Source organism: Vidua macroura, chromosome 8 (genome assembly GCF_024509145.1).
Source record: "Vidua macroura isolate BioBank_ID:100142 chromosome 8, ASM2450914v1, whole genome shotgun sequence".
Classification (NCBI taxonomy): domain Eukaryota; kingdom Metazoa; phylum Chordata; class Aves; order Passeriformes; family Viduidae; genus Vidua; species Vidua macroura.
The window spans coordinates 20,566,156-20,590,799 of record NC_071578.1 but is presented as its reverse complement, the minus strand read 5'-3'; the positions used below and the strand labels follow the sequence as shown (position 1 = coordinate 20,590,799).

Genomic DNA, 24,644 nt, shown 5'->3' with positions numbered 1-24,644 from the left:
TTAAGAGATGCATAACACTTTTATTCCAAGTTTTAATATGAAGAAAAATCATCATCAACAGAGTTGAATCAGTTCCTAACTCTCAATCTAGCTTATATCCTCCAGAAATGAAGAAAGTAGCACTCCTTTTCACAGTGTCTTCTGGAAAGAAAACACAAAATGTCACAGAACCAAAGTGTTTTCCCAAACTCAGATGTGGATATTGTGTTCTTACTGACCCCAAGTCCTCTAAAAACCCAATTATGCCATAATAGCAACAAAAGAATAAGCTACCCTGGATTATCCACTAATGAGCTACTGTAATTAACCACTAAGCAAATATTGCTTCACTAACTTGAAAGCCTTCACCTGACCAAAATTTTTGTGATGAACAGGTATCAGTCTGGGGCTCCAGAGTACTCTGCTCCAGCAAACTCTACAGCCACCCATGGGTAATTAAAGAGTATGCGTGTGCCTGACTCTCCTCTTATTCTGCTTCTTCTACACGCCCAAAAGAATTACTAATATAAACAGTTATAACATTAGTTCTCTAGGACACTGCATTTTTCCCACCAATTAGGTACTGGTCCCAAGAACCTGCCTGTAGTTTTGTGGTACTGCAATGGCAACTGCCCCCCTGCCCCCTGCAAAATTAAAACTAAAAATGAATTACAAGAATTCTTGGATTGAAATAATTACATTATTTCAATTATCAGTCCATAACTTTCTCTCCCCCTTTTAGTTCTTTTACCAAAAAACAATGAAACATTTTCTTGTAGATTATGAGTTGCCCAAGTCAAACACCAGTCTTGCTTTATTACAGTACAGACAAAATAATCAAACGTATGTCGCACCATACCTGTCCCACCTGCAAATCAGAGGGTCAAAATCACAAACTTCCATGTTAAAGTTATGTTTGATACTTACCAATGTTTTGTGTATTAACAAGGTATTTTGCTGGAGATTTTTTCTACATTTTACAGCAGTGGAAATTTAAAAAATTTCAAAAGGCACCAGATTGTGCATACATCCATGTAGGAGTACGAGCCATCATACCATCAATTACTACCATCATTACTATCAATTCTAACTTGGCTCAGTGTTTGTTGAGCCCAAACACTTATTGACAGCAGCTCCAGAGCTGGGCAAGAAGCTTGCATGTGAAGAAGTCATGCCCTGTTAGGAAATGCATTTATATGAATACCTAGGTGGTTTTATTTAACAGTGAGGACCTGAGTAGGCAAGCTGAACAACACACTGCAGAAATCCTAACAATGCAAGACACAAGAGTCTCATGAACAAAATCAGGTGATACTCCAGTTTTTGTTCTGGAATCAAAAGCAGGGTCAAGATCCACACACCACCTGACATCAAACAATCACTTAACTTGACTATCCTTTTTTTTGACCAAGACCCCAACTTTAATTGCCTGTCCACAGTCTCTTTCATAAAGTACATTATATATAACGTGTGATCTGAGGAAACCTCTTCAGGAGCTTGTTCACTTTGCTTGAAGGCAAATTTCCCCTGGACGACATGGTGTCCTCATTTTGATTCTTCCGCTCTTTCTGAAAGAGAAAAAACTCCTCAAAATATTTACCGCTGTTTATTTGCAGAATTGATGCTCATTCCCAGAGACTACTACTAATTGTATGGGGATGTTTCTTTCAGAAAAATGCTGTTTTCTTTAAGGAACACTTACCATAGCACTTGGCTCAATAATCACAAGCTGATGACCTTAAAATGATGCAATTAATGCCTGACATCTTGTGAAGATTATATCCTTCCATATTCTTAGTTAATGATGATATAAACGTCTGGTAACAACCCAGATTTTTTCTTTTTGCTTTCTGTTATTTTTTGACCTTTGTTTGATTCTTTGTCACCTACCAAATAAACCATGGATATTTTTTCACTTATGCTGTCAAACAGCAACAGTTTAAATAACTATTTAAATGATGACACTTACTGTCATCATTTAAATGATGAAAGAAAATGTAAACCTGAAACCAGTTTAAGGACAAGTTTAGTACATATACTTACCTTTAGTCTATTTTGAAAATTATTTTATTTCAAGCTTATCATATAGTATTATTATATAATATGTTAATATATAATATATAATCAGAAACCTCTAATTTTCAAATAGTATGAAATTTATTTTTCAAAAGTGTCTGGCCTTCAAAGTCAGAAACAGGTTGGAAAAGACCTCCAAGATCATTGAGTCCAACCTTTGACTGATGGCCACCTTGCAAACTAGACCATGGCACTAACTGACACGTCCCGTCATTTCCCAAATGCCACCAGGGATGGTGACTCCACCACCTCCCAGGCCAGCCTGTTCCAATGCTTCGGCACCCTTTCAGTGAAAAAGTTCTTCCTGATGTCCAGCCTGAACCTCCCCTGGCACAGCTCAAGGCCATGTCCTTTTGTCACATCACCAGTTGCATGAGAGAAGAGGCTGACCCCCACCTGGCTACACTCTCCTTCCAGGTAAATGTAAAGAGCAATGAGGTCTCCCAAACCCCAGCTACCTCAGCTCCTCCTTGTGGGAGCCTCTTCACCCGTTTCATTGCTCTTAGTTGTTCAAATGGGTCACAATCAAATTTTTCAGAGAAGATTATTCTTACTGGCACACAAAAAATGACTGGAGGCTTCCTCCTTTCCTACTACTAGCCTTTAAGAACATAAAAGAGGCCTTAATTACTTCTGCCTTTGCCACGCAGTCATAGAACATCCTGATCTCCTCAGCACAAGGCGTGTCGTTGAAGTCATTCTGTTTCCAGCAGGCCATCATTACTGACATCTCCGTAATGCACGTTGCCTCTAGAAAGAAAAGACAAGCAGAAATCTCAGGTGTTTGGGATTTCATGCTAACAACCTCCACAGTGCATACATCTCCAAAGAAGTTTAATACGGGGTAGAGGCAGGTAAGAAAATGCATAACTGAAGATCCCAGTTTTGCTTTGGGCAGAGAAGTTGTTGCTAACAGAAAGCAAACCGCTGCAGCCATCCAGCATCTGACTGAATTTTTAAGGTAAAGGCAATGCTACAACGCAACGTGTCTGACTCACATACGACGCAAACTTAGGCAGTGTGAGGAAGCGATCCTTCCCACGGAAACCACGCACGAACTCCATGGCCCACACCGGCCCCTCCCCTCTTGCCCTGCGGAGCACAAGGCGCCGCCGAGCTCTGCCAGCAGCGCGGCCCCTCCCGGGCACAGCGGCGGCTCAGTTCCCGGGGCAGCGCCGGGCCCGGCCTGCCCCTCGCCACCGCTCCCTGCCGCCAGCAGCTCACCTGTCGACTGCTCCCGGCGGTTCGCCACCCTGTCGGCCAGCGCCAGAGTCCGGGTCGGGCGGAGCGTCGGGGGCCGCCTCTTGTTCCGCCACTGCCCCGACACCCAGCGCGTCACCCAGGCGGGGTACGCGGGCGCCGCCATGTCCGCGCGCGGGCGCCCTGAGGGCGGGCAGCCGCCTGCCCCGCCCCATCCTGCCCGTCAGGCCAAGCATAGGCCATGGAAATCGAGTAACTCCCCTCAGCTTCCGCATCGGGCGGAACCACTGCGTGCTGCCCCGACAATCTCCTACCAAAAACTCCTTCTGCGGCGAAAATAGCAAGGGAAGCAAACACACTTCAGCCAGAGTAGCAGAAGTTGTGATTGTCTCAAGTAATTCAGATGGAATTAAAGGAATCACAGAATGGGCGAGGCTGGAAAGGATCACAGTGGGTCATCTGTGTTCAAGCAGGGTCCCAGAGCACATTGCACAGGATTGCATCCACATTTATGGAGTATTTCCAACGAGGGAAACTCCACAGCCTCTCTGGGCTGTTCCGGTGCTCGGTCACCTGCACAGTAAAGTTGTCACTCATGTTCAGATGGAGCTTCCTGAGCATCAGTCTCTCTCTGTTGCCTCTTGTCCTATTGTGCAGCACCACAGAGAAGAGCCTGGATCCCTCCATCCCTTTGACGCTCTCCCCTCAGATACTATAGACATGGATGAGGTCCCTCTCACTTGACTCTTCTCAAGTTCTTCTACAGCTGTATGGAAACTCTTTTTGGTGCTTTAAACTCTCATCCCCTCGTTTCTCTCTGTTACATTACAGCTGGATCTCCCCTGCATTGTTCCTACTGTTCTTCCAAGAAGATACTGAAACTGCTGCTTCCAAAATGAAGCAGCATTGTTCCCACAGCCTCATACTCAGTGGTGGAAAATAAAAACCTCTTGTTCCCAGAAGTTTCTTCCCCAGGTCCTGGAAGTTCTCAACTCATCTGGAGTGCTTATGTCCCCAGCTGAAAAAGGCAGGCAATCCAGAAGGCACAGGAGAATTCCAAGGGCTGGGATACAAACAAGTCTCTGCACAGCAGGAGGGACAAGGTAGATGCACAAAACAGAGGAGTTAGATGCTGAATACTGGGGACACAAAGCACTCAGATCCTTGTCATGGAGCAGTTCCTGAATATGCCTTTTTACCATGGTATCAGGAACTGCTAGATTCCTCTGACCATATACAGAAGACTAAATAAAAAATGCTTTTCTTTGTATTTTTCCCCCCACAGGACACCGATTTGAATTAAAATATATTCAACCTCCTAGACATAAAACCTAAAGCGTGCCCCTTTGCCTAGTCAAGGAAGCTAGAGACTTCAGAAATTCTGTTAACTTGAGCTAAAGATCACAATATTCTCAATATGGTTACTAGAATTCACTGCATCTGCTGACAATAAATCCTGGTATATCCAATTCTAGAATTATTTTTGTGTTACTTTTAAAATAGTGTATGCTTAGAGTCCAAATTAAAGAGTATGAGAAGACATGTTCAAGTAAACAAAAGATATACTTTTTAGCTCTCTTCTGGGAGTAATTTTTCATCTCTTAAGGTCCAAATTCAAACACTTTCTGGAAATTCTGAAACATTTTGGTAAGCAGAATGTTTCTCTATTCCCATTTTTTTTCCAAAAAGACAGGAAACAAGCTATCCTTTGAGCTTGATTACCAGTAGAGAAGAAAGAAAACAAGCTGACACCTTCAAATTAGGCCAGAGGGCTTGCACTGTGCAACTCTGAACAATAGAGACTTTAAAAATCCCAGACAGGGACATGAAATACATTTCAGTATTCTCATTCATGTGAGGTTCAGCTATTCTTGGTTTTGCCTCTTCTTGCTACCCTTCCTACCTTACTGCTAGCCACCCACCTTTCCCTGCTGCACTTGCCTCCTGCAATGTCTAACAAGATCAGCACAGAAACAGTAGCAAGGAAAGACAAAAGTACTAGGACATAAGAAAAGCTGAACTCCCTGTAAATCAGCCTCCCTTTTCCCAAATTACATTAGCTAATGGTGGCAGCACCTTCAAGTCCTTTCACCTTCAAAAGCTGATCTCTCATTTAAGTAATTCCAAGAAAAATTATGTGGGGGAGGAGGGTAAGCTGAGAAATAGAAAGGCAAACTACACAAGGAGAATTGTAATAGCTTCCTGTAAGTTACTGCAGTCTGCATTAGAACTGATTTTTTGGCATCAGTCCCATATTAGAGCCTCAGCATAAGAGATTCCCAAGCAGACAGAATAAGGTACATGATGGTGTCTGCACATACCATGCAGAGATGTCTGAAGCAGGACACAGTTTTATTATTAAACATTATTTTTTAATATTACACATTAATTTTAAGGAAGAATGCGGAACTACAAAAGGGGTATGTTACTCAATAGCCAAATGTCTCTATAACCTGTATTTTGTATAGCTGATAGCACCAAGTCACTAATGGATGGGACAAAAGTGGTGACTTTATAGGGATTGTCAAAACCAAATTCCCTCAACAGCGAACCCCAGAGATGTTTTACTGTGAATCTTGAATGTACAGCTATAAAAAACATGTAAAACTTTCATTAATTAGCATTTACAACTTTTTTTCTTGTATCGACACATTTAATCCTAGCTTGCGTTTCAGCTGGTCAAAACCAAAATGAACCACATAGCTTAAACTATTAATATTAGATTTGAAAAGAATATATATCACAAGTGTGTAAGGGCCACATATGATGCTACAGTAAATGCTATGCCACAATTAAAAACAATGCTAGCAATGCTGTGATAAAATACACCCTTTAAAATGAGATTGCTATCTTAAATACATCTTTAAGAGATGAGAAACTACACCATGTATTCTTCACTTTCTGGTGTAGTTATGTAAAATGTCCAGATACTACCTAAAAATCAGTTAGGAGATGAGCCTAAGAAATCTGTTGTATTGGCAAAAAAGAATAGAGTTGATATCCATGTCTTTTTGACTGCCTGGATCCAGCTTTCAGGCAAATTCCAGTATATTCACACAAATTTATCCTGAATACCAGTTCATAATGCCCTCATCTACCACACTTTATTCTCATCTGTCTCACCCTGACCTCCTTAAACCAATTTAATTAGAGATGCCTTAAAATTTAAAGCACTTCCACTTTAACTTTAGCAGTGAAACTAACCAGTTTGCTAAGATTCCAGGTGGTTCAGACTTAACTCCTGCCTGCTGAGCTATTGTGTTTGGACAGTATTAGTACTTAATGCATTTATTAGCACAATGTATTCATGCACTCACAACTGGATGTGTCACACCCCATTCCAAGTCCCACAACAACCCTTATCCTGTGCTATCTCAATCAGATCAGCTGCCCTGCATTTTTCTGTCAGCCTGTGTAGCAGGCAGAGGCCCTGCAAGGCCTCCCTGGTGGTCACTCACCAAAGATAAGAAATGCCCAGTCACGATGACTGGACCAAAGTAGCCCCCCTTCCGCCCTCGGACCCTTGTTCTATCTGTAAGGCTATAGGTTGTATTCTCCTCAACCCTGGCCATTGGACAATTTCCAACACCCCGGTACCCTATATCAACCCCCATCTCTGCCCAGTTAGGCAGAAGAGCTGTCCCTGCATCCCTTCACAGGAGCTGAAATTAAAGGACACCGCTGTGGAACCGCATACAGCCTTCTCCTCTCTCTATCCCTATGCGTCTGCCCGAGGCACTTGCGAACAAAGAGCGAAATCACTAAGAGCTGAATTCACAGAGCTGAAATCACTGCAGAGTTGCTCGCTAAGTTGCCTGTGGCTGGGAGCCGTGCCTGAGGGACCCAGACGGGCTGTGCCTATCAGCCCAGCGCTGTCTGGGACACCTACGGCAGCGACGGACCCCCGAGCCCAGGCTGCATTAAACCCGAGTAGTTCTGGGCTGCCATCCCTAATTCCCAGGATCGAGGATACTCAGCCCATTTGCTCTGCAAATTACCTGTGCCTTCTTATTTGCTCAGAGATGCCACAAAGTATTATCATCTGCTCTGATCCATTCCAAGATCCCCAGAATCATCTCTAGCTGAGGCACCTGCACCGTAAATGGGTCTTTTCTGCAGTAAAAAATGTATTTAACAGCACATAAATTAAGATGCTACTGGTGTCAGAGTTCTGGAACAAATCCTGTAGCTCCACTCCTCTCTATCATTCCTAATTCCTCTGCAGGGCCATATATCTCTCACTGCCAGCCCTGAGACAATGGACCATAAAGAGAAGTACAGTTTGTTAAAGCCTGACGCAAGCTTTGGCTCAGTCGGTCGTATCACTAAAAGGATTTTGTCTCTGATTAATTTCAGCCTGTCAGTAGAGGTCTCTGGGCAGAATGAAGGAACCTGCCACCCTGTATGTTTCCAATTAATACAACTTCCCAGAAGGTGCCTGGAGATCCATCAATAACCTTAATTAAATACAACCAAATAGATGACAACTAATGATTAAGGGAGCGACTCTCTTGGGACTATGGCTGAAGAGTGTGTATGGCAGGACAGTAAGCGAGGCAGATGGCTGCTTGTCTAACACAGCAATGCCTGTTAAAACTCAGATGTCCCTGATGGCTGAGTTCCAAGTCAATTTACCCTTTTCCCAGTCATTTAGAAGTTGATCTTCCACACCACTTAAAACTACCCTCAGTCAAAATGCAAGAGGGGCATTTCTGCTGATTCTCCAGCTGCTGCTGCACTTAGCAGACCATTTCCAGAGAAAGCAGCTCATTCTCTTTTCCTGCTAAACATATACATCCACTGTTGCTTGGATCTCATTCTACTTACCATTAGAGAGGACCCAGAGGTCTTTCAGTTTGACATTACTACAGTGACTGAAATAAGAAAAGGCAACTCTTTCTGAACTCCTTTTCTAGAAATCATGTTAGGTATCAAATCAATATTCTTCCGTGAGGTTATATGCTTCCTACAAATTGCAGTCCTTGCTAAAGGACAGAAAACACAGACTACTAGTTCAGTAAATAAAATAACTGCCTTCTAACTGAAAAAATAGGCAACACGTGGTATCACAATTTTGGCAGAAGAATGAGAACTGTGGCTTGTCCAATCATTGAAATGCCTTGGACTGCTAGATTTTTAACCTTCAGTCAGTTATTTGTTTCTCGTTTCTCACCTCTCAGAGGATATAAATTTATTCTAACTTGTCAAGTCAATTCTGAGACACAGCATCAATAGACATCTACTGGTGTTTCATGTGAGCAGTAATGAGGAGATACTTATTTTTAGAAGAGTAATGCTAGTGAATAAAGCTATCCTGACAGCTTTAAAAGCCTCCCTTTAGTCACACAGTAAACAGGCACAATTCATGACAAGCAGTGAAGCCACTCACCCTAGTCTGCAGGATCCTGCCAAAGTGTTTACACGGGTAAACATCTTCAATATTTGGTATCTTTGATAAATTCCTTATTAGTCTCAGTTTTTGTGAATATGGGTACCTGCACTAAGGACATGATTAAGATAAATGTTGCATCTATTGTGCTCAGTCTGAGCATCACATAGCCTTCCAGTAGTCACAATATGAATGATGACATTCTTGCTGGTTTGGATTTAAAGCAGTGAGAAATCCAATTAGCCAAGAACAGAAATCAGGAAACTTTTTCCAAAATAATAATGTTGTAGTGACCTTCTTCCTTGTCTGCAATAACATGCTTGCATTAGTAGAAAGACAACTAGGAGGGTAAATTGAATTCACTTTGGCTACGACTGGCAGTACATGTTGGCACTATATAGCAATTCTTTCAAATGCATTATTAAGTAAATTAATTGCAAACTCTTCAAGGGTATGAGACCCAGCTTCTCCTCCTGTCTCCTCCAAGTAACAGGAGAGAATGAAAGCAAAGCCATGGCAAAATGTTTACTCAACATTTTGTAGCCCTTGCTGTGCAGAGCAGTAGATGCTGTGAAGGTCAGTCAGCAGCATTGAACACAACTGCAACCACAACTCTTTATCCACCTGGGGAGGATTCCCACCTCTCCTGTCCCTGCAGAGTTTGCCTGGCAGCTACACAAAGTATTCATGCCATGCACTGAATATTCCAGCCTTAATTCTTGCACACCATACATAAAAAGTGAAATAAATTTACTGTATTAATAGAGGCCACAGACACACAGTTTATAAATCATGGAAGTATTGTGACATAGAGGAGATGAAAGCTAGTATGATCTATGACTACAGAAAAAAACAGTGCAGATACAAAAGAAACAAGGCTTGGGTGAGCCCCACAGCTAAGAGTGGTAGCTAATACTCATTACCTTTTGAGAAGTTCACCACCTCTAAGACTGTAAAAAACAGTTAAACCTAGGAAGACACTAAAAACTCAGAAAAGAAAGCTATCAAATGACTTGTGACTCAACTACAAACTGGAAGTTGTACTTTGAAAACCAGACAAACCCCACAGAATATCTGTAATCAAGTTACTTTCAGATCTGTACTCTTATCCACTTTAAGAAGATAGATGACAATCAGAAATACTCATGCTTGGCAACAGTCATCAAGCTCAAAGCAACAGCCTTCTGTAGTACAGACACAGAGCAAGCAATAAAGAAACCCTGCAGAACTAACAAAATAATCTTGTTGGCTGTTGGTTGTAATATACCAAGTACATGAAGTACATAGTGGCGAAGGAATACTCAGCTGTGAAATAGCTAATGAACAAATCAGGGCCCCAAGGAAGAAGTTTTTATCTACTTTGCTAGCTACTATTCAGCTTGTACCACCGTATCTTCAATGCTACTGTTACTTGAGAAACATGCTCATGTTGCTGAGCAGGAAGACAAAATGGGACTTTGGACATCACTCACCAAGGACTAAGCAGGTGCTGATGCACATACTTATAATGTACTTCCTCCTGTTACTCCTGTAGGGACAGTGCATTAAATATAGCATGTCTAATTTTGGCAACAGCACATACATTATAGTAAAGACCTAGAAATTATTATAAAGGCTGCACTTCTGAAAAATCTACTTAAATTACAGGATAAAATAGTAAAAGTTGCATGTGCTAGTACTTGGTTCTTATTTTTTATGTTTAGTACAAAAAGCAAGATCATAATTTCTCCTAGCTATTACACCAAACACTTGAATAAGAAAGTGTTTTGAAATACTGCTAATTAAGAGCATGCAGTTAAAGAAGACTGAATTATTTTCTATACAGAAACATGAAATTAAGTAACTGAAGGCATTAATTCAAACAATTTACTTAAATATCATTAACTTGTTTAGTAGAAGTCAATATTCAGAACTAAAGCAGCCTTAATTTGTTTTATCTTAATTTACTTCTCAAGCAAGTGGCTTCTTCAATCCTGAATACACATCTGTAGTTTTTAATCTGATTTGAGTAATCCAGCTTAACAATTAACTAAAATATATTCTCTTAGGTATTCATGTCTCCTGAATTACTGAAAAAAAGGAACTTAAACTGATAAATGCATTTTAACTGAAGAATCACTTGTTACTGTTATTAGAGAAGAGAGATAAAAAAACATTCTTCTCCTAAAAACAATTAGGTGAGAACAATATACAGTGTAAGCATTTTCTACATTAATAAAAATGCAGTGATAGTCATGAGTCTGAAGTCTTTGCTGTCAATGTGCCCCGATTTTAACATGGCAATATTGTTATGTCACCTGAGAGGCAAACATTGAGATGATCATTACCTATACTGGTATTATACCTGTAATACCATATCTATAACATTATGAAGGGGAATTTGAGGGGAAAGAAAAAGATATTAAGTGAGCCATACAGCACTAAGCAATAGACAGTGATGTAATTAGGGAGAGAACATAGAGTCACTGCTGTTCCTAACTTTTTACTGACAGACGTCAGACTTCCCACAGCAATGCATAAACTGCCTTACAAAATCAAATTACACAATAGACTGTAGACTTTCATTACCAACAATCTGTCTTAGATAGATAAACTCTGGCTCTTTAGTCAGTAGTTAACTTCTGAAGGAGGGGAAATGGAGAAAGAAAATAGGATTATACCATTAGAGACATCACTGCAGTGTGCCCATATTTGCCTGTGCGTTTATACCTTTTGACCCTGAATTGATTAGTTTCTTGCAGTAATCCACTGCAAGATCAATTATTTCAGAAAGATACCCACTATGGCAGGGAACAATGGAGTTTATTTATACCTGTAAGCAATACAGTATAGGCTAAGCAGCAAGGAAGATCAATCCACGTGTTGTCACTCAGGAACTCTAGACACAGACCAGGATCACAATGTGTTAAGGTCAGTAGAGGACAAAACCATCTCAATGCACCTGCTCTGATCACCTATTTCAGCATATAAAGACTTCAAGACTTGTATCCAAACTGCAGAGACCACTGGAAAGGCACCATTGTTAAAATGAATTTGTCTTGGCAGAATGCTGCACATACTCAAAAGGAAAAATTGCTAGCATTAAGGAGATAACAAGAAATCAAGATTACAGATTTCAGTTTGATGGAAACTTAAGAGAACCAAAGCATAGAATTTTATTTTGTTCTACACAATACCTGGTGTGATATACTTTGTTGAAAGTTGCAACTTAAATAATTTGTTCTCCCATCCCATTGTACATATGATCTGCTAAGTCATCAAGAGAGGAAAATAAGGCAGAGAGTTAAGTGACCTCCCCGTGGTTATTCAGTTAGCTTGAAAAGGAGGAGTATTTGAGGCATGTTACTTGGGGAGAAGAGACTTTATTGCAGCAGTTTCATAAGGCACGATTGCTCTTCACAGATGTGTCTTTTGTAATTCCTTCACTGGAAAAGCCATTTGTTAATAGCAACTAAAAGTACATCTTAATGAAGAGAATATGTGATTGATAAAATACTTTAAACACCAACTAATATTCTGAAGACTTAAAAAATCCCTGAAATAACTTAGGGCACTTGAGCAAGAGCCTGAAGTCATGTAAGACACAATAAAAGTATAGCAAATGCAAAAAGAGAGTAAATTCCTCTTTTGCCCCACATGTTCACACCTGCAAGCCAGGAGTGGCTTCACAACACAGAGATGAAACTCAAACCAAAGCAGTTACTAACATATCCACTGCTGAAATCCAATCATAACAAAAACTTACTCACTTTGTGCACCAGAAAACATTGTCTCTGTGACAGTTTTTTTGGTTTTGTTTTTTCAAGGCAAACATTTGAAGTGAGTAAGAATTCACAGTCTTAACTTTCAATGTTATTTTCAAATCAAGCTCTCACAAAGATGGGTCAGTGTTGCCTTGTCCTCTTCAGAAAAATCTCATGCATGTAGTCCCAAAATCTTCCCTGATGAGACTCATTGCGATGAATCATAGCAGTGAGGGCCTCACCCTGATCAAGGCTTTGCCAATAATCCTGCAGCCACATTTCTTTCCAACTGAAACAAAAAAGAGACACCATCACAAACAATTAAAAAACCCGAATTAGTCTGCAGCTGTAATAGCACTGAAACCATATTTTTTCTTTCCCTTAAGATGAAAACAGGCCCAGAGATGGTCATAACAAAGTATGTTGTTAATGTGCCACTGTGCTCCAAGTCATTTAGAGAAACTTGCTTTGAAAATTCTCTGTAGCAAATAGAAGTTCACTGTTAGCTTTACCACATTCTAGAAATATCAGCATATACTATCACTATCATGTTAACCACAGAGACGAAATTACTAATTGAAGATAATAAAAACTTTTATTAAAATAAAATCTATCACAGAGTCCTTATATTATTTTGAGAGTAGCTTTCCCTGCTCAGTATGCATATAACAGTCTAAAAATCAGGGTTTTTTCAGATGATCCATTTAAACAACTACAAACTCAGGTTACACATGACAGAGACAAAAATCATTATATTCCTTAACACAGATTCTATTCTTCTTTTCCAGACTACATGGACAAGTATGGGCTGTCTCTTCTTCAGGGCATACAGTCTCAAACTTTTCATAGTACAGATTGTATCCCTGCAAATTTCAGCAATTCTTTTCCAGTTCATGACCACATGGACCACTTCTCTCACTTGTGTTTTATCAAGGTATGCCAATTATTGACCTCTTCTCCATTATTTCTGCTACCCAGAAACAAATCACACATTTTGGAAAAAAGGACCAAACACATTGCTCTTTATAATATGTCCATATGAATTACCCAATACTTGTTAACATATACGCAGAGTTTTTTGCTTCTTCTCCCTCCAAATCACAGAAATAAATAGACTGGCTCCTGCCTTCCCTCTGTACACCATACACTGAATCCAGTGTGACTGCACTGCCTGGAAGCAGATCTCACCCACCACTGCAGGAAGGCCTGCAAGAAAGGCACAAAACATCCCAGTGCCTGTCCTTGTGGAGTGGCAGCCTGTACACCATGGGAATCAGCTTCTGTGGTCAACAGCACCACCTGTGATGGCACATTTCTGCAGAGTACACCAACACAGACCCCAAAACAAAGCTTTTATCACAGATTCCAATGTCAAGGATCATAGACAGAGGCTTACTTCTGCTTTAAAAAATAAATATCTTCCAAAAGGTTCCTTTGCACCACTTGGATGTGCTGTGAGAGCACATTGCCTACCAGCTAAATTCATTATCCTTTGTTCAAGGACTCCCAACATGAGTTACTTGCTTTTTGCAGCACTGAGTAAGGGCACACGTTTGGAAAATGAGTCTACTTGCATAAGGTACTAGACCCAAGGTTAAGTGGCAGCAAGGAACAGAAAAAAAAAAAGAAAACATTTTCCAGATGAACTCTGTGGAAACAATACCAAAAAGAATTCCAATATCCAAGTGAAGACTTTATTGAAGGAAATTTTAAATTGCTGTTATTCTTCTGAGAAAATAATTTCACTCTAATTCTGTAAATTGGGAAAAATCAGTATCCCAGGATGAACAGGACTGTACAAATCACCAAAAACTACCAATTACATACATCTGACACATTATTATTATGAGATACACATTTATCTTTAATCCTGGATGATTATGGGATTCTATTGCAAGGGCCATCCTTCACCTGGCAAATCTGATACACTGTTAACATTTTTTCTCATCAAAAATAAATTGTGACATCAACATAAAATAGAACTATCAAAACCACGATGGTTTCACAATTCCTTTATCAAAGGCACACTGGTTTCTTTTTTTCCTATGCCACCACAGACAAAAACTTTTGGTAACTAAAAAGAAATTGCCACTCAGTGTTCTTATAGTTAGATCCTCAAATATCCTACTTTTGGAAAATGAGCCTTTATCAATGAAACAAGCCAAACATTTCTCTTACAAGATGGGAGTTCAAGAATAACTGAAGATTCTGGTTTCCCCTAAATAGATATTACACTCAGCAGCACTACTGCAACTCACAATTTTCTGTACAAAGCAGCTAAGAACTCAATAGATTGTAGTGACTGACCACAACCTGACACATACAACTGCTTGTTCTACAGTTTTTTTTCCTTAAGCTTACTTGGGTGTGAAACCCAGCAGTCCAAATACAAGTGAAGCTCAAGCATAAGGATTTAAAAACCACATCCCCGCACATACAGCTAAAAGTGTAATGGTGCTCCAGCTACATATACCTACACAGAGAGAGATTCTGATTGCAGCAGCATTCTGACAATTCAGCATATCTATCAACCCTAAAAACAAATTACATCTGGGAATAAGGGTTCCAGAGCATGCAAATGTGTAGTGTAACCTTACTGTAACTGGGTATATGCTCTAACATTAACTCCTTTGTTGTCCTCCGAGTTCAGAAGGCTCCAGAACCACAAGTCAGTGTGTGTTTATAGTCAGACCTTTCCTGTTGCATATAGTCTATCACTTGTATCCCCACTAGATATGTGTCATTTTTCCACAAGCATGTTTTTCTAAAGTAACAAAACACTCCACAGACCAGCTCAGTAAGCATGCATCTAAATTGATCACACTGTTAAATGACATTACTGTCAATCTCAGACAAAAATATAGGTATGCTTAGCTAATGTTTTGATGGAAATTTTATGCTATTGTCACCAGTTAGAATTATAAGCAGTCATGTTCCATTTTGCAAATAAAAATGGGTAAAGCTTAGATGCTTATCAGATAGAAACCACTGTACTTCACAGGAAATGCCCACGATCATGCCTTGGGAACTATGGACACATATCTTTATAAAGTAAATAGCAGTGAATGTAAAAGCTCCCCCTGAACAATTTTTGCAGACACATCTCATGCCCACGAATGGGGAGAGTAACAGTGAGACACGGAAACTTCCCTGGGGTGAAACTGTAGCTTGAATTATGGACCAGCTGTTCAAAACTCCCTGCTGATGACCTCTGTGAAGAATGATGGAAGCACCTGAGCCTGCACGTGGCATTGGAAGCAACTCTGTGTGTGCCTTCAGAGGTACTTCTCTACTGCCACCTGATGCTCAAACAGAAAACCTCTGGAGTTGGATCGCTTATGAGCTCTATAGAGTAGGGTGCTGCATAGCACACTACAAAGAAAAAAAAACATTTTGCTATCGAGACTGAGAAAAGGCATTACCATAAAAAAGCTCCATTAAATCAGTCAACCAACAGAAAACAAGGGACAAGAAGCTGCTCAGTCTCTGTCCAGCACAGTCCCTCTCCTAAATAAGTGGGATGGCATCCTTGAACACAGAGTTTTGTTGCACAAAACAGCATTAAGTATTGTATTCTGGGTGAGCCTTTGTCAATAGACTGTGAAGTCTACAGGAGTCAACCAGGCCTGCAGTGAATATTGGCAACCCCGTTCTTAACGCAGTCCTTTGTAAGGAGGAACAGAGTTGCTTTTGCCTGAGGGCTGCCAAGTGCTTTACCATCACTGTACTGAAAAACATCCCTCCCTCAAGCAAAGAGGCTAAGATAGACAAAGGATAACCCCACTGCCTGAGGTAACAGAGCATTTTAACAGAATATTCTGTCACACTCTTCTTCAACTGCTAGCTCCACTGTTCAAGCCTCTTGCTCAGCATTACACAGTATCAGCAGGACCCCCTACACCACCCACAAGACGTAATATAAAATGTAACTAGAGAAGTAACAAGAGGTCCTTTAAGTAAGAATTGTTATTGAAGTTACAGCTCCTGTTACTCGAAGCTATTTTCCCTTCAAAAAAGCATAATATTGGCACATTACCTGTCTCCACCAGAGAGGTCTTCAACACTTCCAAACCCAGGGGTTGGCATAGGACATCCCATGTGCTTGAACTGAGCTATATGAGGTCTGGGAGCTGGAATTTTTCCACGAGACTTCTTGTGTTCCTGCTCCTCTTTGACGCGGGTGTTCTCCTTGTCACAGATAAAACACTCGAAGCCGTTCAGGTAATTGGGCAGAGTCATGTCATTCACACCCCACTCCCGCCTCTCCAAGCTCTCTAGCAAGAACTGGTTTTTGATTCCACCAGCATTTTTATACTCTAGATACTTCAAATATTCTTCTCCATTCTTGTCCAGGAAATCAAGATACTTTGCCAGTTCTTGGGGGCTGTCAAAATCATCTATAAGGATGATGGAGAGGTTGTTTGGCATCCAGTCCCGCACAGCTGGGGAGCCTCGGTACACTGGGACAGCACCCAAGTGCATGGGACGCCACAGCTTCTCTGTCATGTAGTCGTCACATATGGCATTCTCCAAGGCCAGATGAAACTTGTACCTGGCAATAAAAGTCATAAATTCAGAATCTTCTGTAGTGGCTGTAGAAGTGTCTCTCAGTCGCTCACTGGGGAGCTCACGGTTATGCAGGCATTTACCATAGGAGTCAACCTAAAATAACAAACAGCATCTTTACAAAGTGATTTGTTCCCCTGGAACTTGTTTTCAGACCTTGTAGTTCTTGTAAAATTCCTAACTTGGATCAGTTTGTAGCTACGTTAATTTAGCTTCATTTTCACTTCAAGGTCTTTCCCTTGAGACTATTCCTAGAGTCCAAGTTCTCCAAGCTTTAGAGAAAAGCATGTGCTGAGTTTCAAAAGCAATATTAGCCACACTACAGACTGAGGGGCAAGGGGAGCGCACAGATGCCACCCGAAAATGTATTTATTATCAGATAAACCAGAAATTGACAAGTAAGGAACAGCATTCAACTCTATGTCGATTTAAACATTCCACTTAAGAGACAGTGCTTTTCCAAACAGTTATTACAGAGTTCCAGCCAGTCTCAGCAAACTGACAGAATTTTTCCATTTCTTAGACTGATAAAAATTGATATAGGGAGCTAAAAGAATACTGTCCAAAAATACAAGACAACATGCTTGAGCTGGAACCTGCATCATATTTAATTTTTTTTAAAAATTCTTTTGCCCTTGCTTCACTACTCAGTACATGATGACCTTACACAATAACTGAATCATGACCAATAGAAACAACAAAAACCACTAGAAAAACAAGTCTCTGGCAAAGTCTAAAAACAGATTTTTTTTTTTTTAATCAGTCTAATATCCTTTACACTTTTTAAGAGAAGAAATGCAATATGCTTTTTTTCCTGCTTGGAAGAAACATTATCTTACTTTATGAAGCTACTCACCATCAGCTGTACCATAGCAGTACAAGCCATCACAGAAACAATATGGTCCTACCACAACACAGGTAAGGAGCAGATTCTCACAACAGAGCAACCTGCCTTTTAACTTCACTCCTGTACTTTCAAACGGGAGCGAGGCTTGTAAAGGGACAGCCTTCCTGTATGCTAACTTCAAAGTCCAGAGATTTCAGCAACTTCTAGCACTTGATCGACAAGACTGAACTTATTCAGGCTTTGCCCAGCTTGTAACTGATCCCGAATGCGGCCAACTCCACATCTAACATCTGCATCAGGCCTACCTACTGATATGCGGTGTAGTCTAGATCACGCTTTGGGAAGGAATACAACTAGTTTTTCTGTCCAGCTTGTAGTCAGCATGCATCCCGTTATGATTCGTGTCTTGGCTAAAAACAAGGACAAACAAACCCCATTAAAACGAGGCGGTAGAGGGGGGCAGCCAGGCGTTCCCAGCTCCGACAGCTGGGAACGGACACCACGCCACAGCTTCCCCGTGCACTCAGCCCACCTACCTGGATGTACTTCATGAGCTCCCGCACGTAGCGGTCCCTGTCCGAGGGCACATCGCAGTGGGACTGCATGTACAGCACCGGGCCGTAGCCCTTCCGCCGCCACGCGTCCTTCTCGGCCAGGGCCACGGCCGGGGCCCGCAGGTACGCGGTGCCGGGCAGCCACTGCAGCGTGAGCGGGTAGTCGGACTCCCGGCGGAAGGTGGCCGTGTAGTTGAAGAGCCGGATGCCGGGCGAGTGCGAGAGCACGTAGTTGTTCATGGGGGACTCCTCGTGGAAGAGCGCCCAGGTCTGGTGGGGCAGGCGGGGCAGCGGCGCCTCGTACGCTCTGAAGTCGGTGCCGTAGAAGATGAGCGCCTTGGTGCGGCGGTGCCGCGCCACCCGCCGGCTCCGGGTGACGAGGCAGGAGCCGCGGGGGCAATCGATGCGCTCCGTGTCGCCGGGGAAGTGCGGGAAGAGGCTCCCGCTCCACCACAGCAGGATGGGCAGCGCCTTGTTGCTCCGCGTGTCGTTGTTGCCGGGCCCGCGGTACGACGCGGCGGCGACGAAGGCCGCGCCCGGCGGGACGGTGTCCTGCGCCCACCCATCCGCTCCGCAAGGCTCGGCCGGCTCCTCGGCGGCCGGAGCCACTCCCGCGCTCCAGGCCAGCGCCAGCGTCACCCACAGGCCCGCGGGCCCCCACCCCGGCCCGGCACCCCCCATGCCCGGCCCGCCACCCCCGGGCCGCGCCGTGCCCCGCCGCGGGCCCGCCCCGCCGCCCCAGGAAGCGGCGCTGGGTCCGCCCCGGTGGTGCCGTCACGGGGGCGGCACTGCCTCCCCCGCCCCTCTCAGCTCGGACTGTCATTGCGCCTTTGCAGCGGCTCGGAGGGGCAGCGACACGTACCCTGCTCCGGCAGCAGCGGGAGCTTTGCTGCAGCGGCTCGACGAGGTGACCTATTCGCAGATCCCTCCCAACCCCGCCGTACAATGGCTGAAGCTGCTATAAACCTCTCTGCCTCCACCGCATCCGTCTGTGCTTACACCGGCCCCCGCAGTACCTGCAGCCGACAGAGATAGAGCCGAGCTGTTCCCGAAGGCGCAGCACGCCGCGACTGAACGCACCTGCAGAGAGAGGGCTCCTGGACCAAGCAAGCGGTCAGCTGCTACAAGAAAGAGCCCCCAGCTCGGCTCCTGTTGGAGACCATAAAGGGAAGGAACAGAAAACACCTTTTACTATTAGAAATCTTCTGTTTGGGTTTTTGGTGTTTTTTTTTTTTGTTTTTTTTTTTTTTTTGTTTTTTTTTTTTTTTTTTTTTTTTTTTTTGTTTTTGTTTTTGTTTTTGTTTTTTTAATATTTATAGGTAGTTTTAAAGCTCCCTTGAAAGCTACTTTTCTATACTAACCTTGAATAATTCCTACAGTATTAAAATATTCTGTAAATGGGAAAGTGGTTTGGGCTACACTATGTAAATCCAACAGACATATTCTAGAATTACCAGTCAGTTGCTCAGTTACACGATTGCTAAAAGCTTCACATTAACTAATCAAGAGACAATATAATACTTATTAATTATCAGTTATAATAGAGGACATTAGTTAGTATGGACACAAGGCAAAAAAGTATTCTTCAGCTGTGTTAGAAACAAGCTAAAGAGGGAATAGTTATCCTTTCCTTTGCAAAGTCAGGTGTAGACACTGCTTGGGCCTGCTCCAACAGCACCACATTGTCCTCCACTTGGTAACAGACATGGGCTCTCCAAGACAATTTTCACAAGCATCAGGATGTGCTGCACAATTTACTCCACAAGATTAATGTACAAGATCCACAAGGCCCATCATTATCACACCAGTTCTGTGGCAGATTCTGGACATAATGTACATTCTATAGGAGACAAAGCTCAAAAATACTCGACAGCAAATTTAGTATTATTGGATATTTAGCAATGATTGTCTTGTGCTTTCATACAATTTGTTATAAGTCTATCAGCAAACTGTACAACAGGAATATTCATGGGTACAATCAAGATAACACTGCCAGTTCACTCTGAACTTTATTTTTGCAATTAGCAACACTCCCAGCAAAAAAACCCACAACCCAACCCCCCCACCCCAAAAAAATCCCACCAAAACCAAACCCCACAAAAAAAAAAAAAAATCCCACAAAAAACCCAACCAAAAACCACCCCCCAACCAATTCACTCAGGTACCCTTAACTCTGAAATATGAGCTCTTTTAAGACTGCTGAAGTCATAACTTGACATTGTCACAAGGTAAGGGCAATATTTATGTAAGTAGATCAAAAAACCCCCCACCCAGTCAATGACTCAAGCAAAAAAGGGAATTTCTTTATGAAATGGAAGTTCAGACAGGGTAGAAAGTCAAAACCCAATCACCTAAATAAAGTAACACTGAGATTAAACAGTACCTTTTGTCTGTTGACTTTTGTTGAATTTCTTATCATTCAGTGCGAATAACAACAATGACAGAAAAAGAAAGACTGAACTTGGTTAGTAGAAGATTGGACTGTAAAGGATCAATGAGCTAGACTTCAGCCCTTCCCATTTCCCCCCCTCCCGCAAAATACAGGGTTTGGAAAAATAAGCAGTGTTTATTTACTAACAATGACATAAAATACATCTTATAATATTTTTTATTTCTTTACAAATTAAAAGATGCATTGGAAAAACAAGTGAAGAAAATGAAAGGTTCATTCATGATTTCATTTCCACCCCCGCACCCCCCAATATTAATACTAGAAATTAGTATTTGTGGAAGTCTGTGGTTGCTGTGCATTATATTCCTCGGAAATTCTTTTTTCCTCCCTCTGATTAAAAATCCTCTAGATTTTTTTGGTTGGAGGCAGTACATGGAGTAAAAAGTCAGCCACATTCATACAAAACTGCTGAAAGTTCTGTCAACTACATCTTGAAAGAGTTTCTACATTACAATTTTCATGTTCCCCTTTCTGTGTAGTGATGGGAGGGAAGACAAACTAGCAGCATTAGAAGAAAAATGGATTTATATACATGCTACAGGACATGGAACTAAAACCACAGCCAGATATTTTTCTGATCGTAACAAGGACTTTCCTATGAAATATCAAGCCCAGATAACATGTTCTCTAATCCATCCACATTCTTCCTTTCACTTTTAGTGCTATTGGTAGCTTAAACTCCTGGGTACTGGAAGAACACCTATTAAGTGTTCAAGTTAAAATATACAAGCCCCCTTTCAAAAGTGAATAAACAAAGCCCTTAGAATTCTGAATTTGATTACACTAGCTCCCTCTTCACAGGAGTCTTCTCATCCACCGTTGCAAAATGGAGCAGCAGAGCAGCCAAAGTGGATGGATTAATCTGTCTGAGGTATTTTAGTTTAACAAACAGGCTTATAAAAGTTTTTGTGCAAGCTGATCAGTAGACAGAATGTGGAGGGTATAAACATCCAGTAATGCAACTCTTTGCTATGGCCCAGGTGCTGTCAATAGCCAAAATCAGGTACTTGCAATACCTTTTACAGTACAGTCTAAATCTTAAGGTTTTGTATCCCCTTCCAGGTGTTCCAGGGTACAAAGCAATCTCAAATTCATGTCAGTATAAATCAAACTCCTGCTTGTTGGCTATGATTCACAGAAATATGGTTGAAAATGGCCATTTCCTTAGCATTCAGTTCTTACACAGTCCCTCGTCACCTTGTTAAAAGTATTTTCTGCCTAAGGTTAAGAAGCTTTTGTTCCCACCACCATCTGACAGACAGGTAAACTCTGCAGGAGAGGTCATGGAACATGGATTGAGTAGGACAATACAGAGCTGTGCAATGAGAAGGAAAGGAGTCACCACACATGTCAACAGGAAGTACTGTCTCTACCCCTACACTCCTCAGAAGCTGTTGATTTTGCCCACTTAACTATTGATTACTCCATTACAGTTCTGCACAGCAACTTATAGTACTGGGAAGATTGTAGAGAGAAGTTTGCCCTGCTGCCTCCTGGCTTACCACTCATTTCATGTTTCATGGCTTTCTGGTTTGGACAGCCACATGATACATCTGTGCTCTGACAGATCATGTTTCCCTCTTTAAAGGAGATACAAAATGTTTGGCTGCTCCAGCTCCCATCACCTGACCTACCTCTTGCCCTCCCCACCTGTGCATCCTCTTCACACTTGGAGCATGCACACACACCCACCCAAATGCACAGCAGCTACCAGAAGAGTTTTGAAGAGTTACCGCTTTTTCACCCAAAGTTGAATCATGTACAGTGAACTGAAAAAAACCCTACATTCATTACAACAGGATTAGCGAGCATGGGGTGGGGTGGGGGGTGAACTCCTGCCAAGCACAGGAAACAATTTAGATGCAAATAAAAGACCTGGTATCAAAGGCCTTTTTTTTTTTTTAGCCCTCACCAGGAAAATATTTCATCTCTCATATGGGATTGGGAAAGGTTGAAAGGATTTCTGCTAATGCAATGTGTATTAAAAATTATGGAATTGTACAGATTTCTATGTTGTCCTTTTTGAGGGCGCTGGACCTTCTGATCAGGTCATTAGTGGAGACTGAAATGTCACTGCTGAGTTCTAGCACCACTCACTCCTCTAGCTCAGTAGCTGTCGAATCTCCTTGTGCATGTGACACAGGAAGTCCACATATGAAGCCCCCCCACTCAGGCTCTTGTCCTCCACTAGAAAGTGTTTGAACAGCATTTCCAGCTTATCTTCTTGCTTCACAATTATCAACTGCAAGAAACCAAATAAAACAAGAACAAAACCAACAGTAAGTAGCTATTAGAATTAATCTTCATGGGGAAAATAGAGCAAAAAGCTAAATGCTCAAAACTCCAAAGATAGCCAGCCAGAATCACAGCATATAAGGCTTATGCACTTTGACTTCTGTAACTCAGCTGGGTTAAGCCTCAATCCTTTCTAAACAGAAGGAAAATACCATATATGTAGTTCCTATAGTAGCATATTGTAATAGGTCTGAAAAAAGGAAGTTTTAGAACTATGGTAAGCACAAAACTCCAAAACTAGTGAAATTTGTTTTCAGATTCTTGAAAACTTTGAATAACATTTTTGAGACTGGGAAGAGTAAGTTCAGGACTGCAGCATTACCAGGCATTGACTCTACTAAGAGGGAAGGGGATTTAAAGGTGTAAATGAGGGACATTTTTACCTTCATGTAGCGGGATCTCTGCCCTTGAAGCATATCAACAATAGATCGCACTTTCTTTGAAAAGGGGTTTTCCAAGACTGGCAGGGTACTCTGGAATGAAAGACATCCAATCCCCATTAGTTTTGGGGAACAGAACAATGTTAAACAAAAGTCAGGAGTTTTGGCAGTCTAAAAGGGTAGAGAAATATCTACCCCCATTAGCATACAATCTCTTTGACTTCAACTACTTAAAAGAGAATATAACATGAAATCAGAATTAGAGGTCAATTATTTATTCCATTTAGATATCAACTATTCTCTTCAGTTATATGACTTGTCACATAAACCTAGGCAAAAGCATGCTTGGCATGTCCAGACTATCAGCATTTCCGCAAATTTCACACATCTGTGCTTCTCTCACTTCTATTATGAAAAATGAAATGCTATTTTTTCTACTGGCTTTCTCATTGTTTTAAGTTTTGGGTGACTATCACAGACTCTAGCTCCCACACTGCCATCCAGCTCACCAAGGCATTGCTAATTTGACTGAAGGATGACACTCCAAAGAGGTTCTGGATCAGGCCTTGCTGCACGTTGACTCCCACCCATACAAAGATGTTCAGCCCGTTCTCCAGCAGGTAGATGTCGCCCTTGGAGAGACGCTCCTCGGAGTTCCGAATGGCTGCTGGCAAGGAATCACTGTCAACATCTGCTTTGGTCTGTTTTACAGGGAAATAAAAATGAAAGTAAAATAAAAGTTATAAAACAAGAACATCTTATGAAGTCCTGAAAATTTCTGCCATGAAGACCCCAATGATTTTCTTATTTCTAGGACTCTCAAGACTGCAATAATTGTGACTGAGTAGAATTTTCCTTAGTTTTCTTACTCAAAGCGACACAGAAGCAGTTCAGAGACTCTTGGTCAGCAAAAGAGAACACAAGGCTTCTGTGAAAAGACTCAAGCTCAAATATCACCTCCTGGAGTAGGAATGTAATTTGTTTTTATTCGAGCAACTATGGTAATGAAAAGTCAGAACAGTACGTGGAGTTATCTTGCAATACTGAAAATTACTACAAAAAGTTGTAAGCTTTAGGACTTTCAAAAAAGACTATGAAAGGGTCAAAAGTGTCTTCTTTGTCACTAGTCATATGCTTACAGCTCAGGAAAAAAGTGTCCCCCA

General features: G+C 41.7%; 3 protein-coding genes across 8 annotated transcripts in view; all 3 read right to left on the bottom strand.

Moving 5' to 3' along the window:
* Window positions 1–766: 766 nt before the first annotated feature.
* CHCHD1 (coiled-coil-helix-coiled-coil-helix domain containing 1) lies at window positions 767–3,438 on the bottom strand. The gene is made up of 3 exons (XM_053984385.1): window positions 3,280–3,438; window positions 2,687–2,805; window positions 767–1,547 (listed from the first exon to the last, which is right to left on the bottom strand). The coding sequence occupies exons 1-3, from the start codon at window positions 3,419–3,421 to the stop codon at window positions 1,437–1,439; spliced, it is 372 nt and encodes a 123-aa protein (XP_053840360.1). The 5' UTR covers window positions 3,422–3,438; the 3' UTR covers window positions 767–1,436.
* Window positions 3,439–3,455: 17 nt separating this feature from the next.
* Window positions 3,456–19,050, bottom strand: FUT11 (fucosyltransferase 11). Of its 2 annotated transcripts, XR_008438222.1 has the most exons (4): window positions 18,337–19,035; window positions 16,424–17,049; window positions 12,394–12,676; window positions 3,456–4,337 (listed from the first exon to the last, which is right to left on the bottom strand). XR_008438222.1 is itself a non-coding variant. In XM_053984384.1 (3 exons), the coding sequence occupies exons 1-3, from the start codon at window positions 19,033–19,035 to the stop codon at window positions 12,529–12,531; spliced, it is 1,473 nt and encodes a 490-aa protein (XP_053840359.1). In that variant the 5' UTR covers window positions 19,036–19,050; the 3' UTR covers window positions 11,987–12,528. The 2 variants fall into 2 exon arrangements, 1 of the variants encoding a protein (XP_053840359.1); XM_053984384.1 differs by lacking the exon at window positions 3,456–4,337 and having other exon boundaries at window positions 11,987–12,676; window positions 18,337–19,050.
* Window positions 19,051–20,217: 1,167 nt separating this feature from the next.
* The window catches only part of SEC24C (SEC24 homolog C, COPII coat complex component), a 39,482-nt gene continuing 35,055 nt past the window's right edge, over window positions 20,218–24,644 (bottom strand). For all 5 annotated transcript variants that reach the window (XM_053983726.1, XM_053983728.1, XM_053983731.1 and 2 more), the window contains 3 exons: window positions 23,991–24,182; window positions 23,485–23,574; window positions 20,218–23,048 (listed from right to left, as the gene is read on the bottom strand). In XM_053983726.1, coding sequence (XP_053839701.1) covers window positions 22,908–23,048; window positions 23,485–23,574; window positions 23,991–24,182 — 423 coding nt within the window. In that variant the 3' untranslated portion in view covers window positions 20,218–22,907. The remainder of the gene's footprint in view (window positions 23,049–23,484; window positions 23,575–23,990; window positions 24,183–24,644) is intronic.

What these genes read in the sequence shown, in the direction of transcription:
- CHCHD1 (XM_053984385.1), bottom strand. Translation starts at nt 3,421, where the DNA reads ATGGCGGCGCCCGCGTACCCCGCCTGGGTGACGCGCTGGGTGTCGGGG. An exon ending in CCGCCGGGAGCAGTCGACAG is followed by an intron (nt 2,806 to 3,279) that starts GTGAGCTGCTGG and finishes TTTTCTTTCTAG; the next exon opens with AGGCAACGTGCATTACGGAG. An exon ending in ACTGCGTGGCAAAGGCAGAA is followed by an intron (nt 1,548 to 2,686) that starts GTAATTAAGGCC and finishes TTTCTCTTTCAG; the next exon opens with AAAGAGCGGAAGAATCAAAA.
- FUT11 (XM_053984384.1), bottom strand. Translation starts at nt 19,035, where the DNA reads ATGGGGGGTGCCGGGCCGGGGTGGGGGCCCGCGGGCCTGTGGGTGACG. An exon ending in AGCTCATGAAGTACATCCAG is followed by an intron (nt 17,050 to 18,336) that starts GTAGGTGGGCTG and finishes TTGTTATTTTAG; the next exon opens with GTTGACTCCTATGGTAAATG. An exon ending in GACCTCTCTGGTGGAGACAG is followed by an intron (nt 12,677 to 16,423) that starts GTAATGTGCCAA and finishes TTTTTGTTTCAG; the next exon opens with TTGGAAAGAAATGTGGCTGC.